Here is a 19,391-nt window from a genome sequence, read left to right as displayed (position 1 = left end):
GCTCGAGAGGCGGAGCTAGCAGTGAGCTGAGATCCGGCCACTGCACTCCAGCCTGGGCCACAGAGCGAGACTCCGTCTCAAAAAAAAAAAAAATTGTCTTTGACAAAGCCCAGGTTAGACAAAATGAGCAAACTATAAAAGGTATCAAGTGAGTCAACAGGGCTGGGATGTTAAGGACAACAGCAAAGCAAATCTTTCTGTCATTCAAAAAAAAAAAAAGTAAGATGTATAAAACTTTAGATCAAAGCTGATTTCTTCACCTTACCTGATCCCATGTAACAGCTGATGAGAATCAGCTCATAGAGGTCTCTGGATCCTTCAGTAATTCAAACACCTTGAACAGAGACTATGACTCTCTTACTTTATTACAAAATCTACTCTATAATAGTGTTCTAGCAAGGGTACAATATACTAGGAATGTTTTCAGCTTCTCTAAACAGAAGTTAAAGGCAACAGACCAAGTTGAAAGGTATCACTGAAAGCTATGACAAAAGCTCATGTAAGTACACAAAACCACAGGAATAATGATGACTGAAGTTCCCTTAATATTTTCAAAAAAGAAATGAAAGGGATGCTGACAGATACAAGCAAACATGTAATTAACCTAGCCTTTGGCAACTTCAGTCTTTTTCTCATCTCCCTATATACTCAAATAATTTTTAATAATACCTATAATTACAACACTACTTAGAAATGGTTGGTTTTATACTAGAGGGTCAAGTAGAACACATCTTACCAGAATTAACATTTATCTTGACACTTCAGAAATCATTTTATAGTTCTACAGTTAATGGTGAACTGTAAAGCTGTTAAAAACATTAAGCCATTTAAGATTGGTTCTTCAGAGGTGCTATAGATACTACATACAGCAAAAAAATTTTAATGCATAGGCATAAGCTCAATTAGATTGGATGCCCTTTGATTTTAAAATATGACTCATAAATGTGTCTGGTTTGTATCTGTTGAGTTATGATACAGATGATTTTAGTTATCCCAAAAGCATTTTTTTAAAAGAGTCTACCACTTTAAGTGATTCTATGAGTCATGTCTCTCAAAAATTAAAATTCCAACTTTACTGTTACCTTTTTCTCTACCCTTATCACCAAGTTGAAATAAACTAAGAAACTGATCAATATTTATTGTGGCACTGGTATTTCAGGTAAGGGAGTAAGCAACGGACTTGTTGAAAGTCTGGTGATGAAAAATAGCAACAGGGAGTCCCCACTGGCCCAGATAGGCTGCATTGCCTCTAAACTGTCATGACAGAGTGGCCAGTTGGTCAAAGGTTTGACACAGGAGAAATATCACCTGGCAAGTTTCAAGGGAATGAGAGGCAGAAACAAGCTAACTTGACAGGATAAAAACATCAGAAATAGAAGCCCACCACAACCCCATCATGAACTTCTCAAAACTACCAATAACTGAATAGATTTCTCACTCTACTTTTACGAGGATGACATTGCTAGACAGCAATTCTTCTTAACTTCAGAAGAAAGTTAGTTTAAAGAATGATTCTCACATAAATCATATTCAAAATGTTAACAGGGTCACAAACCTCCTAGAAAAAATTTACTCAACATTATCCATTAAAAAAATTCAATCACCCAATTTACATCCCTTACACTATAAAACAAGTCTAGACACAGACATGTACAAATCTTACAAGATTATATAGCTATTAGAAGTCAAGAGCAATATGATGCAAGTAATTCTTTTTTTTTTTTTTTTTTTTTTTTTTTTTTTTTTTTGGTGGAGTCTTGCTCTGTCACCCAGGCTGGAGTGCAGTGTTGTGATCTCAGCTCACTGCAACCTCTTGCTTCCTGGGTTCAAGCAATTCTCGTGTCTCAGCCTCCCGAGTAGCTGGGATTACAGGCGCCCACCATCACGCCTGACTAATTTTTTTGTATTTTCAGTAGACGGGGTTTCGCCAAGTTGGCCAGGTTTGTCTCGAACTCCTGGCCTCAAGCAACCCACCCACCTCGGCCTCCCAAAGTGCTGGGATTACAGGCATGAGCCACCACGCCCAACCAGGATGCAAGTAATTTTGGAACAATGAGTAAATTTGAAAATAAAATGTTTTGGACCACATTTAATCCTGAAATCTGACCATTAAGACAAACTACATAGAATAAGTTGGCTGATACCAATAACTTAATGCAATACTAGACAAAGTAAAACAGAACAGCAAATGGTATAAAAATTAAAGCAGAGTTAAAACCAACAAGACAAGTACAGGTTTTTGAAATAACATTTTATATTTTGAATTCATACATTTTTGCAAAATATACTGATTATGTAGAAACAAAGCCATTTAAAATACTATTAAATAGAGTGGCATAAAACAAACAAAGGCTGTTATTTCCTAAATCCATAAAACATTGTTAACATAGCTTTTATATGAAGAAAACAAACAACAACAACAAATATATACATATATATGCATGTGTACCTCCATCCTTCTTCTCCATTTCGTCCCTAATTAGAGGTGAGGTAAGTATCACCTTCAAAGTTAGTGTGGGCTCTTTTGTATTCCGAATTATAATAGATGCCTCATTTACACATTGTTCCACTTGATACTTCTCTTCTGTGAGTTTCTGAAAGTCACCAAGATTTCAAAATCACCCAGTTAATTAGACTGAAATCTCAAAAGAAAAAAAAGAATGGTTGTACTAAGTTCTCAAATGTTATTAACTATTAATATTACCGTGCTCAAACGGCAAAGAAAGCCTGTAACTAGTTCTTTACTGGGGATAACACTTTTCTCTCCTCCCAACTTCCAAGAAAACCCTCTTTCTCCATTCTTTACAAAGCAATCACAATGTCAACCATCCATACAATTATGAAACAATATTTAAAACCATTCTAATATTTGAAAGTAAAATGCCAACAGCATCAGTATGTGATAAATGGTAAATTATTGTTCTTAAAATTAATACAGAGAACTATTATAAAATAATAAATAGCTGGGACTGCTCTCCAAAACAATAGCTCTTTTTGTAGAACAGCCTAAACAGGAACTCCTACTTGGCAAAAACTTACAAGATTATGGAGCTTTTCAAAGAGCACCAAATAAGCACCAATGAAAAAGTATCTCTGCACAGTCACTCACCAGGAGGAAACAATGAGTATAAACAAGTAACTTCTTCCCTTCTCTGATAACAGGTCTCAGAGATCTTCCAATGGGACCTACCGCTATGGGACAAGTCATCTGACATCTACAGAAAACCTACATTGCTTCTTTTAACATACAAATATAAACAAATATACAATTTAAGTAGGGGCCTCCCACAAAGTAATCACCCGATCAGAATTATATATTAAGTTATGCTTACTATATTATTATACATTAAATATATGATTTAATAAGTTATACAGGGCTTTTTTTCTTAGTGTTGAAATTCAGTATCTATTACCTGGCATACAGTAGCCAGGCTGAATGGAGACACTACCAGGTCCCTGTTCATCAGTGTGTATTCAAAGAATTCAAAGTCACTTACATAAAAATAGCATTTTATCATTAAACTATCCCAAAAAAGTAGGAAAGGGAAAACTCATTATCCTACTTTTGAATAGAGGAAGCCAAGGAAGGGAAAGGCCATACAGTAGATAAAAGAACCAGAATATAAAGAAACTGCAAAAAACAGCTCACATTCATTTTGTCACTAAAAGAGCATTAAAGATGTCTATCAAAGAATAAATTGAACTTCATTTTTCAATTATGCATGTCGATCACCATAAGACACACCCAAAATAATAAATATGATATGCATTTTGTGCTAGACTAATTTTAAGTGATTTCTGGTTTTAGTCATCCTCCTCCTCCTTTGCTCAAATTAGTTCTAAAATCATCTTAGGAAAGAATATGAAGAGAAAAGGTAAGGTATAACCTCAGCTAACTAAAGCAGTTAGATAATTGAAAGGTTTGCTATGTTAAGTGCTCAGGAAAAAGATTTTTGGTCCATAAGAAAATAATATCATATCAGATACTGGTTTTCCACACAAACAACATGAAAACTGGGCAGGGCGAGGGGAGGCGGGGGCAAAGGGTGCTCGGGGTGAAAGGTTTAATTGTAAAAGTCACACTTAAAACAATTTCATGAATATTATTAGTAACAATACACGTACACATATGTGTATATATGTGGGCATGTGTGTACATGTATATATTTTAATCTGAGATTAGTGTACAATCATCATCCCCATTTTACAAGAAAATGTATCTTTACCCAAACATAGATTTATTGTTGGATTTCTCCAACAATAAATCTATGCTATGTTAAATTGAAAGATACTTCTCCTAATTTCCACCATTAGTCTTAAGAGTTCACACCTCTTTTACCTTCTGCCAGATAACATTTCGAAGACCTAAAGATATTTATATCGTTTTCAGTCTTCTTTAGCCTAAAAACCTTCAGTCTCCTAAAATTTGAGATGGTGTGTATACCCTGTACACCCTCTAGGGTAACCCCCTTGAATACTTGTTAACTAGAAAAGAACATTTTTAAACTGCGGTGCTCATAAATAAACACCCTCACTCAAGAGAGAAACAATGTGGAGTTCACAAAGTTGTGATCTGCACAGAGAAAGCTCGAACAATGCCAACTAAAGCTTGGCCCAATCTTCTGTATCTTCAAAACAGGAAAGATGTGACAGATTTTCTGAATATGAACTCCAATTTACTACTGCACTGGTTCTCAACCCCTTTTCAATGCTGCAACATCTGAGGATGAGGAATATGATCATTCTCATAAGAAACAAGATTCATGAAAAGAACAGAAAGGGGTGAGGTGGGTGAAAAGCCACTAGTATGTCTGATTCTGATAATTCTAGATTTAAGGGTAACGATGTTTACTATACTAACAGCAGAAATACAGATTAAATGCTAAAACAACATAAAAAATTGAAATGGGAACTTTATTAATATTCTAATAAACTACAAGTATAGTTAGCCAGAAAGCCCATTAATGAGCTTTCCACTTAGTAAAGCTTTACTCCATGTTTAATACATAAAGCTATATTCCACTCTCCTTCCCCCAAATGATCACAAAAGGATTTTTTTAAAAGGGAGGGAAAGATAAATAAATTCAACCCTATGAAAGACCAGAAAACATTTCTCCATCAAAATTGAAAGTGGAAAAGCCAAGTATGTTCTGTCACTTTAAAAACCATATATTAAGACAAAATGATAAAATAGTGTCTCCAAAATTAATACAGGAGAATGTGCCAATCAGTAAAATAAATCTGAATGTCAAGAATGGTACTAAAAAATCAGAGATGGTTTTGAGGGTCAGTTGGTGAATATAAAAGAAAATGATCTAGTAACAAAGCGAATAAAAACAAACTTAGAATTCATACATCTTAAAAAAAGACCCCTTTTAAAAGATATACAAATAAAAGAAACTAAATTTTAAAAAGTGAGTGGTGGAGGGAAGCATTCAACAATTCACAAGTTTGGACCTATGGACCAACATTTATTTCTATGACATTGATATGAAGACAAACTGATATAAAATTATCAAAAGCTGTAATTTAATTGGACCACAGACAATATGCATCTGATACTGAAAGATAATCACAGATTCCCAGTGATGCAATGAGTCCTTGGGGTAGGCTGGCAGGGCAGGTCCTAGATGACCAGAACCCCAGAATGGTTACCTTCATCCCTAAGGAGGCTTCAGCCTTCAGCAGCATCCTTCAGGGAACATGCCAACATCAAATTTTTCTAAATGCATCCCAGTGTAAAAAAGGTTTGGAGACAAGAAATGAACAGTGATTTCCCATTAACAGAACAAAAACTGTTAATTTCCCATTAACAGGTGATAAAAAACTGAGTCTTCAGTTTTAAAAATTACTTTCTATGAAAGTCTCTCATTGATAAGAAAGTCTCTTAGTCTCTAGAAAGTATCTAGTCTAAGTTGTTTTCAATCTTCCAATTATTTTCTGCATTATACCAACCCTTCCAAGAACTTTATAATGGTGAGACCTAGTCTGGAAAAAATGAAGATTCTCAGCAAGACACAACGGAAAAGTTTAAGACAGTTCCTTAACGGCCATCTTAATTTAGTAAATATATTCTGAGTACAAATCACCAGAAGTTTGCTTTAACTGTGATGAATTAGTCATTGACCCAGAGTAGCAGTACTTATTTTGTCTGTGTCTATCCTTGCTATTATCAATTCTGGTTAATAATTTTTTCAAAGTCACTACCTATTTTCACCTTTTTACAAATTCGCCTAGAGGTGCAGTTAAACTGTACTCACCTGAATCTGAATAGGAAGATTATCTTTGACTGTATTTAACAGGGTCTCTGTGGGTTTGTCTTTGCACATTAAAACCAGCTCCAAGTCCATATCATCTTTAATCAGCAAGCCTTTTGCAACCAGGCCAATCCTCATTACACCACACAATGTCCGACCACCTTGATCCCTAAAAATAAAAGTCTGCATGATTACTTTCACAACCTATTTCCCAAACTATAACTTAATCATCACTTGGCTTCCTGAATATCCTTATGAACTGATAAGGGAGTATGTAAATCCAGACATCCAGGTATCCACAAAATTAAGTCTCAGATTTGAGGCTTATAAAGTATCTATCTTTCCTCAAGGATTCAATGGGGAACATATTTCATACTACAGATCTTGTAATTCTTTACTACATTCATATTGCTTAAGAAAACTAAAAAATACTGCATCCTCTTAAATATTTTTTCAAATTGTTCTTTTTAAATTTCCTTCTGGCCAGGTGCAGTGGCTCATGCCTGTAATCCCAACACTTTGGGAGGTCAACACAGGAGGATCACTTGAGCCCAGTAGTTCAAGACCAACCTGGGCCAACACAGAAAGACCCTGTCACCACAAAAAAATTTTAAAAAATTAGCCAGGCATAGTGGCATGCACCTGTAGTGCCAGCTACTCAGGAAGCTAAGAAGAGGGGATTGAGCCCAGGAGTTCGAGGCTGCACTGAACCATGTTTGCACCACTGCACTCCAGCCTGGGTGACCGAATGAGATCCTGTCTCAAAAAATAAAAATAAAATAAACTTCCTTCTGTTTTAGGAGTAATTAGGAAATTTGTGAGGAACATGAATACCATGGTATATTGGGAAAGAACATCAGCACAGAAATCGAAAAGACCTGGATTCTACTCGTGGTGCCTGCTGACTCAGTATCCACAACAGTAAAATGACTATTGGCTAGATGAGCTAAAGTTCCTCCCAACTATATCATTCTAAAGTGCCTCCCATTCCATATCAGCTTATGGGGAAAGGAGAAAAATGTGATAAAAGTATAGAGCTAAGGAAGGAAAGATTAAACTGCCAGCATATGTATTCCAAATCCAGGAGTAGCTAAAAAAGCAAACACTCAAAGAACATCAACTCATGAATGGTGCATAAGAAGAGTGCTCATCTATCCTTGATTTTAATTCTAAAAGTTTCTTATTGATTCACTTGTCTTAATCACAAGTGAAAATATTAACTAAGCTTAACTGTCTTTCAACAAATAAGCAAGTGTTTGAGTATGGCAAACATATTACAGGAGTTACAGTCTCTCTTGCTCCTGAGGCTTACTCTGTAGTTAAGCAACAAAAGCAGTAACAGTGTAAGTGCCCTGCTTAAAAGGGGAAAAGAAAGTAACATCTGAGCACAAACAGGTGTCACATATTCTCACTTAAATCTCACCACAAGCCTCCATTTGGAAGACAAGAAATGTGAGCCTCAGAAAAGTTAATTGTTCAAGTTCACCACGAAAGTAAAATGGCAAAGCCTAAATTCAAACCTAAGTTATTTTGACCACAACATTCAGGTCCCTTACATTATATGATTGCTTCCCAAGTTCAGAAAAGGGAGAGGTCAAAATTAGAGATGTCAAGCAAGGCAAACTGAAAGTCTGACTTCAGCAGAATCTTGATCTGCCTAGATGGAAAACAGTCATTCTAGCTATAAGCAAAGAATCAGCAGAGTTGGGTAAGAATCAGTAGAGTTGAGAATAAAATGGAAAGGGAGAAAGGAGAGAAACAAATTGTGGCAGTGGAAACTAGAAAGGAAGTTATAAATAATCCAGCCATGGGTTCAGTGCCTGGCACACTTATAGAGATTCAATAAACATTAAATCAATGAAAAACGATAAAGGTGGTATAAATATAGACATAAAAAGCATTTTAAAGCAGGTGACCCAAGTGTAAGCAATTGTCTGATATTAACAATAGAGAATCAGTCATCTTTGATTTCTTCTTTCTCTGTATCCTTGTCCTCTCATTTTTCCAAATCTAATATTGTAATGGTTTATAAATTCTCCCTGTATAACCACCATCAAACTTGCAAACCAGTTTCTTCAGGCTTTTATTACCTCTCATGTAGACCACCTCAATAACCTCCTCCTCACTGGCCTTTCTGACTGACCTCTGTCATCTCCAAAGTACTGTATACAGCAACCAGAATAATCTTCCAAAGGCACAGATTGGATAACACTCTACCTACTATTTCCCTGGTGTCCCACTAAACACTTGGACACCTACCATATTGGAAAGCAATTTAGAAAATGACATCGCTTCCTGGTTCAAATCCTGGCTCTGCTACTTACTGTGTGACATTGGACAAATTTCAAATAACTTGACTTCTTTTGAACCTGCTTCCTCATTTGTAAAACAGGAATAATACCTTTCTCACAGAGTGGTAGTGAGAATATATGTAATAAACTTTGGCCAGAGCCCAATAGATACTAACAGCTCAGTAAGTAACAGTTATTATTCCTCAAACAATTCCTATACTTTCTCATACCTAGATCAGTGCTGAGATTTATTTTTTTTCTTTCACTTTCACCACCTGCCAAAACCCTATCCACCCATCCATCCTCTGAGCCTATTCCAAGTGCTACCTCTTTCATAGAGCTTTTGCAGACTCCCAGAACCAGCACATCATCGTCTCTCCCTGCTCTGTATTTTCACATGTTATTCACAGGAAATGGAAGCATAGATGCTAAGAAACCTGGATCTGGAGTCAGAGAAACTTGAATATGAATCCTGGCTCAACCACACATATTTACTAAGTAGCCTTAAGCAAGTTAAAGTTCGTTAATGATTCTGAGTCACTCGTTTTTTTATAACCAAGTTTGGAGCACAGGAAATTTCACAAGTAAAACAGGAGTGGAGGAAGGAAGATAATAATATTAGAGACTAGTAGATTTGTTGCAAGATAATAGGAAAAGTACTGTAGTACAATAGTTGGCACTCAATAAACAGTAGCTATTATTAGCTCAGTTATTAAATTCTAAACCACAATTATGATATACTTGGTCTTGTCAGCCCACAGGTAGAAGACAGCATGATTGAGCAGAAAATAAATTCCTAATTCAAACAGTTGAATTTGAATTTAAAAACCGGAACATAGCAATTACTGTAAAGCAAGCAACCCAATGTATTTGAATTTAGTATATGTAAATTTCTTAAAATTAACAAAATTATAATATTCCTAATAATATATATTGTAGGACCTTGTATAAGTTGACTTTTGAATCCATTTTTAAAAAGGTAAAGCATTAAGTCAAATTAAGAGAGCATAGGTAAAAGCTGCCTAACAGTGCCTGGCAATGGAAAATGCTTAATTGCTTAATAAATACAAGCTACCCCCCACCCATCTCTGTGTCCTTCAGAGTGGTTAACACTCACCAGGCGCACAATATATGTTTATTACCAGAATACAACTCTGTCCTTGGAAGACATGCCTGCCTCTGATATAAGAATAGAATCATTCTGCACTCCTTGAGTTCCACCACATGGGAAGGATCACAGGCAAGGGCTCAAGCAGGGACTGTTCCACAAAACGGAAAGACTGTATATAGACAACCAAGAGCATCCACACACAGAAGTGTATTTTAAAATCCAGGCATGGCATGGTGGCTCATGTCTGTAATTCCAGCACTTTGTGAGGCCAAGGCAGGAGGATTGCTTCAGGTCAGGAATTTGAGACTAGATTGGACAATGTAGCAAGATGCTGTCTCTCAAAAAAAAAAAAATTTTTTTTAAATTAGCGAGGCTTGATAGCACACACTTACAGTCCTAGCTATTCAAGAGGCTGATGCAGGAGGATCACTTGAGCCCAGGAGTTCAAGGCTACAATAAGCTATGATCACACCACTACACTCCAGCCTGAGCAACAGAGCACCCTATCTCTAAAAAAATAAAAATAAAAATAAAACTTCAAATAAAAGTGTGGAGCATATTATCCTGTAAAAGTCTTTAAATCACAGACCTCATCCAGTTAAGCAAGTCTATAGGAGTGCTTTCCAAAATACGCCAGGCTTGAGAAGCAACAAAATTAGAAAATTAAAAAGACCTAAACTTCACTGAAATGTACACTTAAAATTAGTAAAAATAGCAAATCTTATGTTATATATTTTACCACAATAAAAAAAGTTTTTAACATGACATAAACATGTAGCAAAGTGCAATTTAAATCTGGAATGCATGACTATTTAACTTGCACAAGAGCTGAGATACACATAGAACTAAATAATTAGGTACTACTACTAATGAACATGAACTCTAAATCTAACAGTAACATTTGTACAGACATCATATATGAGAAAAATTACACTACATTTCCAAGAACCTTCAAACTGACAAGACTATGACCAGACACAATGTATAAACTGCCTGTAGTTAAAAAAAAAAAAAAAAAATTATGCTCTTCAGCAATAAAACTGACATACTGATTATCTTTCATCTGAAGATAAAAAAGGTTATACTATCAGTGAAGAAAATCCATTTATCAATACTTTCCTACTATTATTTACCACATTGATTTAAAGTTAAAAGCTGCAAAAACTCTGTAACCTCTTTCATTTACAAATTGTAGCCAAAGCAATGTTTTTAAATTTATTCTTACAGTATAGTCAAATGAGCTCCATCTTTCAAAGTTAGACACTTATTCCAATCATAGTGACAACTGCTCAAAACAGCAACTTTAAGCTTAGCCTGGCATAAAAAGGTTATAATCTAACTCCAGGTACCATTTCAGTTTCACTAATCTATTGTTGTCACAGCACTTAGAATATGCTACTATAATTGTTGAAGGGTGTGGCTCCCATTAGATCTTTATCCAATCCACAAATATACAAACAGCAATTACGATATGCAAGACACTGCTAAATTCCTGGGAATCAATGAGGTAGATACAGTCAAAAATACCTTTAAAATATATTTTCCTACACTCTTTCTTCTACACAAGGATTTTAAATGCCTTACAAAATGATACTTTATGATCTCCCCAGAGATCAAAACACTACTATTTATTTCAAAATTTAGAAGGCTGAATGAACACAGGAAAAAGATCATAACTTTCAAACATGATGATTTTAAAGGACTTGGTGTTCTCTCAAAAGGGATCCTGAACAGGTCCATTTTCTTTCTCTGGCTCTAATCTTTATTCTTTTCTTGCTTTCCTTTCAAATTTAACTCAGAAAATCTCCATGTAACATTTACTTCCTTGGTTATAGTCTTATATAAGCATAAGACAAAATCCAAAAAACAGCATTAACACACACTCAATCCAGCAAGACCTTAGAGCTTTGCTGTGCACTCTAGCACAGCGTCCCAGAGGTCAGTCCACACTCACTTGGAATAGTTTTCTCCGGCCTCATCTTTCTTCGCTTCTGTCTCACCCTCTGTTTTTGTGCCTTTATTTGTTTCATCCAACCAATCTGAGACATGTTTAAGAGCACATTCAACAGTAGATACCATATTCTGAACAGCTTCAAGTTCCTCCGGAGATGGATAGATTGTTGAATGTTTCACCATAACATGGCGATCATCATTAGCAAAAGATCGAATAGATCTCTGTTAAGAAGAATGAAAACAATTACTTCAACAAAAGAAACATCACCTGAAAAGGATAATATACAACTATATCTTTAGCCAATCCATAGCACTGATTGTCTACTGTGAAAGAGTTAATACTGAAACAAGAAAAAACTGCTCAAGAGTGGGAAGTAAAACCGCATTCTATTGAACTCCTCTCCTCACCAGAAAACAAAGAGATCTTCCATTCATGTTTTGGTAAGGTTCACCTCAGTCACTCTTGGCATTATTTATAAATAATGTTATCTTGGCCAGGCACGGTGGCACATGCCTGTAATCCTAGCACTTTGGGAGACTGAGGTGGGCAGATCACTTGAGGTGAGAAGTTTGAGACCAGCCGGGCCGACGTGGTAAAACCCCGTCTCTACTAAAAATACAAAATTAGCCAGGTGTCGTGGCATGCACCTATAGTCCCGGCTACTGAGGAGGCAGAGGTTGCAGTGAGCTGAGATCACGCCACCACACTCCAGCCTGGGCAACAGAGTGAACTCTGTCTCTAAAATAAATGAATAAAGTTATCTTTTAGCTGAACTGACATATTCTGAATAATACTTCAAAAAATGTCATCCACATCTTGCATCATCTACAAGAATTAGATACTTCTTAGCTTCAAGAGAGTCCCAGAAATGCAGGATGGTGAGTGACTCATAAACTGCCAAAGACTTCTAACCTTTCCAAACTGCCAAAGACTTCTAACCTTAAAAAAATTAAGATTTCAGGGCTGGGTATGGTGGCTCACGCCTATAATCCAGCACTTTGGGAGGCTGAGGTGGGAGGATTGCTTGAAGGCCAGAAGTTGGAGACCAGCCTGGCTAGTAATGTAGCAAGATACAATCTCTCCAAAACATAAAAAAAATTAGCTGGACATGGTAGCTGGCACCTACAGTCCTAGCTACTCAGGAGGCTGAGGCAAGTGGATCCCTAGAGCCCAGGAGTTCAAGGTTAAGTGAGCTACCATTGTGTCACTGCACTCTGACCTGGGCAACAGAGTAAGACCCATATCTCTATTTAAATTTTAGAATGTGGGATTTCACAATATAGAATAATACAAAATAAAAAGTTATCTGTGAACACTATAAGAAAACTATTTAAAAAACATTAAAATAGTGTTCACTATTTGACATTCAAACCTTTGGTGCAAGGCTTTAATTTTTTAAATAGATTAGTGGGACACATTCCAAATGCAGAGTGGGAAAAATACACACTGCAAAATGACAAGCTAACTTTCAAATATATTATATTCTCAATCAAAATCTCCTCAGGATTGATTTACTTAAACCGCAACAAAAATCATTTTAAAGCTCATTTGGGGAAAAACATAAATGAGAGTATCAAGAAATACCCTACAAAGATGGATGGGTGGTACCATTAACTAAAATGAAATATCAAATCAGTGGAACAGACCAGCACCCAGAAAATGAATGAATTTCATGAAAATTTAACAGAGTAGATTCTATACACTCATGAGTCACACATGCAAAAACCTTTAAATTTTTCCAAATTTACAAATATCACGAAGACACTTATACCAATACACAGCAAAATGAACAAGGATAACTTATTGAGTTTTCCATAAAGCCTAAAATATTCTATTTAAAAGCTGGTTATACTGTCTTTACTTACATGAAATTATGTGTTAGTACATGGTAAATATTTTGTTTTGAAGTCCATCGCAAACTAAAACATTCTCAATTTTTATGAACAGTCTTGTCTCTTTTGTTCTTGTCTGAATATCTATGTTTAAAAATCACATTATCTTTGGATAACAGTAAATTAACACTATAGTGTCACTGTCCTCTATAAAGCAAAAAAAACTTTGATTGAAAAGGTAATCATTTGAAAACCTCTATCATTATATAAAACAGAGCTAAAACAGATTATAAAGCTTTTCTTTTCTCAATAAAATCACCTGTCCAGATGTTTTTCCTGCTCAATGTCCACAACCAGTTTTCCAACTGGTGCAGTTTGCCACAAAGAAACAAATTTTTTAAACACTTAGTGAGACATATTTATATATCCCAAAATAAGTACTAGAGAACAAAAGAGTTGGACATGCTAGGCTGTTAGCTAGGCTTATGTACTTGCTAAATTACCTGGTCCTGCACACTGGCCACACCTGAGCAAAACTGCATACTGCTACATTACATAAACATTTGTCATTTAACACACAAATAACACTGCCAGTGTTAAATCTAAAAATGTGACATCTAATATTCTACTGGATGTGACAGGATAAGCATTATGATACAACAGTAGACAGGCCGGGCATGGTGGCCCATGCCTGTAATCCCAGCACTTTGGGAGGGCAAGGCAGGCAGATCACCTGAGGTCAGGAATTTGAGACCAGTCTGACCTACACGAAGAAACTTTGTCTCTAGTAAAAATATAAATTTAGCCAGGCGTGGTGGTGCATGCCTGTAATCCCAGCTACTTGGGAGGCTGAGGCAGGAGAATCGCTTGAACCCAGGAGGCAGAAGTTGCAGTGAGCTGAGATCACGCCATTGTATTCCAGCCTGTGCAACAAGAGCAAAACTTCATCTCAAAACAAAACAAAACAAAAAAAAAAAAACGGTGACAGGAAAACTGAAGAAATGCAGAGAAATCTTACTTACTCAAATAAGCGCTAAACAACAGATTTTCTTTGAGTATTAAAAAAATAAATCAGACTGGGCACAGTGGCTCACACCTGTAATCCCAACACTTTGGGAGGCCGAGGAGGATGGATCATCAGAGGTCAAGGAGTTGGCCAACATGGTGAAACCCCATCTCTACTAAAAAAAAAATCAGCCAGGTGTGGTAGCGCACACATGGAATCCCAGCTACTCAGGAAGCTGAGGCAGGACAATCACTTGAACCTGGGAGGCAGAGAATGCAGTGAGCCGAGATCGTGCCATTGCACTCCAGCCTGGGCAACAGAGTGAGACTCCCTTTCTTAAAAAAAAAAAAAAAAAAAAAAAGACAAAACATTTTATCAGAAGAACTATACAGAAAGAAAAAATTCTCATTGCAATCTGAGATCTGAAAGGCAAGTAATAAGAGAAACCAGAAAATACTCATCAATTAAATTATATAAAAACACAAAATTTATACAACAGAAAATCTAAGCTGAATTTAAAAGAATAAACTAAGGAAGACATCTTCATCCACTCTGACAAATAATAAAGCATTTCTTTTAGTTGTTAAGAATATCAAGACAATAAGAAATGAGCAGAATGAGAGGTAAATAATTCACATGGTAAGCTACAAAAGAATCAGTGTGGTTTTTTCACATTTCACCACATAACTAAATGACAGGGAAAATCCCAAGTTAACATTTGTTCCCACCATCTAGATCTAAAATATCAGAATTTCTTCTCCAAGGAGTCAGCTGATTAAGTTATAATCCTTGGCACAAATATTTTTAAAAGCAAGTAACATTTAAAAAAAAAAACACCAACAGGCTGGGCATGGTGCCTCATGCCTATAATTCCAGCACTTTGGAAGGCTAAGGCAGCAGCAGGACTCCTTGAGCCAAGGCGTTCCAGACCAGCGTGGGCAACAAAGCAAAACCCTGTCTCTACAAAAAATTTAAACATTTGCCAGATGTGGTGGCATGCACCTATAAGGCTCAGCTACTTGGGAGGCTTAAAGAAAGAAGATACTTGGAGCCCAAGGAGTTGGAGTTGCAGTGAGCTATGATCATGTCACTGCACTCCAGCCTGCACGATAGAGCAAGACCTTGTCTCAAAAAAAAAAAAAATCAAAAATCAAAAAACATAATCACCAACAGACCAGCTAAACAACATATTCCAAACATACTGGTGATTAACATTTTCTGCTTTTTCTCTCATTTGTAATGTGTTTTTAAAATCTTGGCCGGGCACGGTGGCTGATGCCTATAGTAATCCCAGCACTTTGGGAGGCTGAGGCAGGTGGATCACCTGGGGTCAGTTCGAGACCAACCTGGTCAACATGGCGAAACCCCGTCTCTACTAAAAATACAAAAAATTAGCTGGGCATGGTGGCAGGCACCTGTAATCCCAGCTACTCAGGAGTCTAAGGCAGGGATAATCGCTTGAATTTGGGAGATGGAGGTTGCAGTGAGCCGAGATCACGCCATTGCACTCTAGCCTGGGTGACAGGGTGAGACTCCGTCTTAAAAAAAAAAAAAGAAAGAAAAAAAGAAACCTTTTCTCACTTAGGAGAAAAAAATTCACATAACACCCTCCAGAACTCATATTATGAGTTTTTTTTTTTTTAGTATTACTTAGTATTACTAAGGGGAAAAAAAAATCAGCACATTTTACCAATTAAAAGCCTAGGCACCAGAGATTATGACCTCATCTAACATCACAAATTCAATTTAGGTCTGAACTCTTTACAAAAAGCAAGGTTTCTTTGATTCTCAATTCAGTGCACCTACTATACTCAGCACTTGACCCTATTATTTGAAAAGTATGTGAAAGAGGTGGCTTTTTCAGTTAAACATTCACACATATTACAAACTTCTACATCATTCATATCACTAATTAAAGTACTGGTTCAGAATTTTTAATTTCCACGAGAAAAAAACTGAACTTAAAAACTTAGCTATTTGTATCAGTTTGCTAATGCCAGTTTTATTAGAAAATATTATTTATGAGCATTTCCTCCTTTAATAATTCANCAATTTAGGTCTGAACTCTTTACAAAAGCAAGGTTTCTTTGATTCTCAATTCAGTGCACCTACTATACTCAGCACTTGACCCTATTATTTGAAAAGTATGTGAAAGAGGTGGCTTTTCAGTTAAACATTCACACATATTACAAACTTCTACATCATTCATATCACTAATTAAAGTACTGGTTCAGAATTTTAATTTCCACGAGAAAAAAACTGAACTTAAAACTTAGCTATTTGTATCAGTTTGCTAATGCCAGTTTTATTAGAAAATATTATTTATGAGCATTTCCTCCTTTAATAATTCATGGTCTACAGGCTCACGGGGCCCTACCTTGCGGTTTACAGGGCTTGTAATAAATCTGAATTCATTCGCTTTGAATAGTAGAGTGCCATCTTTATATGATACACTAAAGCCAAAAATTAACACCATTGTTTTTCATTTGCCCTCACTGTTAACATTTCCAATTTTAAATTACTAGAGTCTTTTGCAACTAAATTATGAAAATATCCACAATAACCTACCATGGTTTTCTATAGTATTTTAGCTTCTTTTTCCGATCTTTTCCCCTCTTTCTTGTCGTCTTCACTAGACACTGTTTTGTGTAACAATACCTCCTCATAAGCCTGAGTCCCCTGACAGCTCAGTGTCAATATAGCAAATATGTTTGAAGGCTTGTACTCTCGAACACACCTGCAAGAGAAGAGGAAAACAACTTCAAAAATGCTTATTTACTATTAGCTTCCAATCTGAGTGTGCAGCCCATAAACATGTTCCTGATAAAAAAGAAAGAAACTCAATAGAGGAAAATTCCCTCAGTTTGAACAAAAAGCTAACACATATTTGAAGGTCTGGGCCCAGGACCCTAGGTGATATGGCCAGAAAAGCAAGCCTCCTATAGCTACAATGTGGCAGATGGCTGACTTGTACTCAATGAGATAAATACATCTGCAAAGAAATTCAGTCAAGAAGCACCACCTGAAAGAGTAACACTACTACTGATGGCAACAATGTTGCAATTAACCATCAGATTTTCAATTAGAAACTGGCATTGCTCAGATCCATCTGAAAATTCAGTAAAGACACCTGAAAATACACCACCACCAATGATTATTCCATGATGCTTTTACAGTGGATACTGCCGTTAAAGAGTACATGTTGGCACAATGTTCTTTAACTTTTTTTCAGTCTAAAATTCAGCATGCTTTTTTGGCTCTAATCCCTAACTCCCAAAAGACCCTATTTATCCCTGGGCCTGTATGCACTGACTGCTATGTCAGACTCCTGAATATTCACTAGATCCTGACTTCATTACCCCTGGATGTCTCTCACCAGAATTCCACCGCATTATTTCTATCCAGAGGCCTAATCATTGTTATCTATTTTGTTCCACTTTTATGAGATTTTATTCCAGACAGAGTAAAAGTAAACTTTTCTGAGCACGGATGAAATACCTTATTATAAACTCAGCTACAAGAATAGGAGAAAAAAATTTATTTAAAAAAAAAAAGAAAGCAGAGCTAACATCGAAATATAGCACACGCTTTAACTATGTGGCTATAAGATGACATAATTTACATACCATATATCAGATAAATTCACAAAAAAAAACTTTCTCTTCATTTAAATATCTTTCCTTTAAACTAACTGTCCTTTAATAAGGAAACACCCTATTGTCAGTAACAGTTTCTTAATATTATCAGTTAGGCCAAGTGAGGTGACTCATGCCTGTAATCCCAGTGTTTTGGGAGGCCAAGATGGGAGGATTGTTTGAAGCCAGAAGTTCAAGACCAGACTGGGCAACAAAGCGAGACCCTATCTCTTTAAAAAAATAATGGTACTATTTAACAGAACAGGTTCTAATAAATGGGACTAACTTTATTATCACTCACATCACATTAAAGAAGGAATGCACAGGCCAGGCGCGGTGGCTCAAGCCTGTAATCCCAGCACTTTGGGAGGCCGAGACGGGCGGATCACGAGGTCAGGAGATCGAGACCATCCTGGGTAACACAGTGAAACCCCGTCTCTACTGAAAAATACAAAACACTAGCCGGGCAAGGTGACGGGCGCCTGTAGTCCCAGCTACTCGGGAGGCTGAGGCAAGAGAATGGCGTGAACCCGGGAGGCAGACCTTGCAGTGAGCTGAGATCCGGCCACTGCACTTTGGGGGCTGAGGCCAGGAGGATCACTTGAACCTAGGAGTTCAAGAGCAGCTTGGGCAAAGCAGTGAGACCCCAACTCTACAAAAAAAATTAACAAATTAGGTGGGTATAGTGGCACATGCCTGTAGTCCCAGGTGCTGAGGAAGCTGAGGTGGAAGGATCACTTGAGGCCAGTAGGGTGAGGCCACAGTGAGCCATGAACACGCCACTGCACTCCAGCCTGAGCAACAGAGCAAGACCCTGGTCTCAAAATAATTGAATAGATTGAAGCAAGAAAAGGAAGAACAATACTATGTGAAACAGCGTCAGATGTAGTGGAAAAATCATGGATCACCAATAAAAAAAAGTACAGCACTCCACAGTCATTTAGCATGGAGGGTAACTACCCTAACATCAAGAACCTCTGGGAACTTCAGAGTATGACAGCATAGTGCAATAACTCAGGGAAAAAAAAAAAAATGTATCTCTATTCACTGTAATTTCACTGTATGTTCTATTGGTGCTTTAAAACAAACGTAAAAATCATCTGACCAACTCTACCCTCATTTTACAAATGAAACAGAATCAGCAAACCAGGGACAAGACATGGTCTGGAATCTGAATTATAGACCAATGCTTTTTCCCCACTATTTATCAATCTGATTGAGAAAAGGCCAAATTTATAATATATCTGGTTTACTCTAAACTGACATGGAGAAACTACAATCGCTTTTAAGAGTTTTTCTTTAAAA

General features: G+C 36.7%; 1 protein-coding gene across 4 annotated transcripts in view; it reads right to left on the bottom strand.

Annotated features, from left to right (window-relative positions):
• The window catches only part of STRBP (spermatid perinuclear RNA binding protein), a 101,677-nt gene that overhangs the window by 60,575 nt on the left and 21,711 nt on the right, over positions 1-19,391 (bottom strand). For all 4 annotated transcript variants that reach the window (XM_017874795.1, XM_017874796.1, XM_017874792.1 and 1 more), the window contains exons 2-5: positions 17,020-17,188; positions 11,614-11,834; positions 6,261-6,426; positions 2,450-2,594 (exon numbers count right to left, since the gene is read on the bottom strand). In XM_017874795.1, the coding sequence (XP_017730284.1) occupies positions 2,450-2,594; positions 6,261-6,426; positions 11,614-11,834; positions 17,020-17,022 (535 nt within the window). In that variant the 5' untranslated portion in view covers positions 17,023-17,188. The remainder of the gene's footprint in view (positions 1-2,449; positions 2,595-6,260; positions 6,427-11,613; positions 11,835-17,019; positions 17,189-19,391) is intronic.

This window comes from Rhinopithecus bieti, unplaced genomic scaffold, assembly GCF_001698545.2.
Source record: "Rhinopithecus bieti isolate Rb0 unplaced genomic scaffold, ASM169854v2 scaffold_7967, whole genome shotgun sequence".
Classification (NCBI taxonomy): Eukaryota; Metazoa; Chordata; class Mammalia; order Primates; family Cercopithecidae; genus Rhinopithecus; species Rhinopithecus bieti.
The sequence above is the reverse complement of the archived record's forward strand: the minus strand, read 5'-3'. Positions and strand labels throughout refer to the sequence as shown.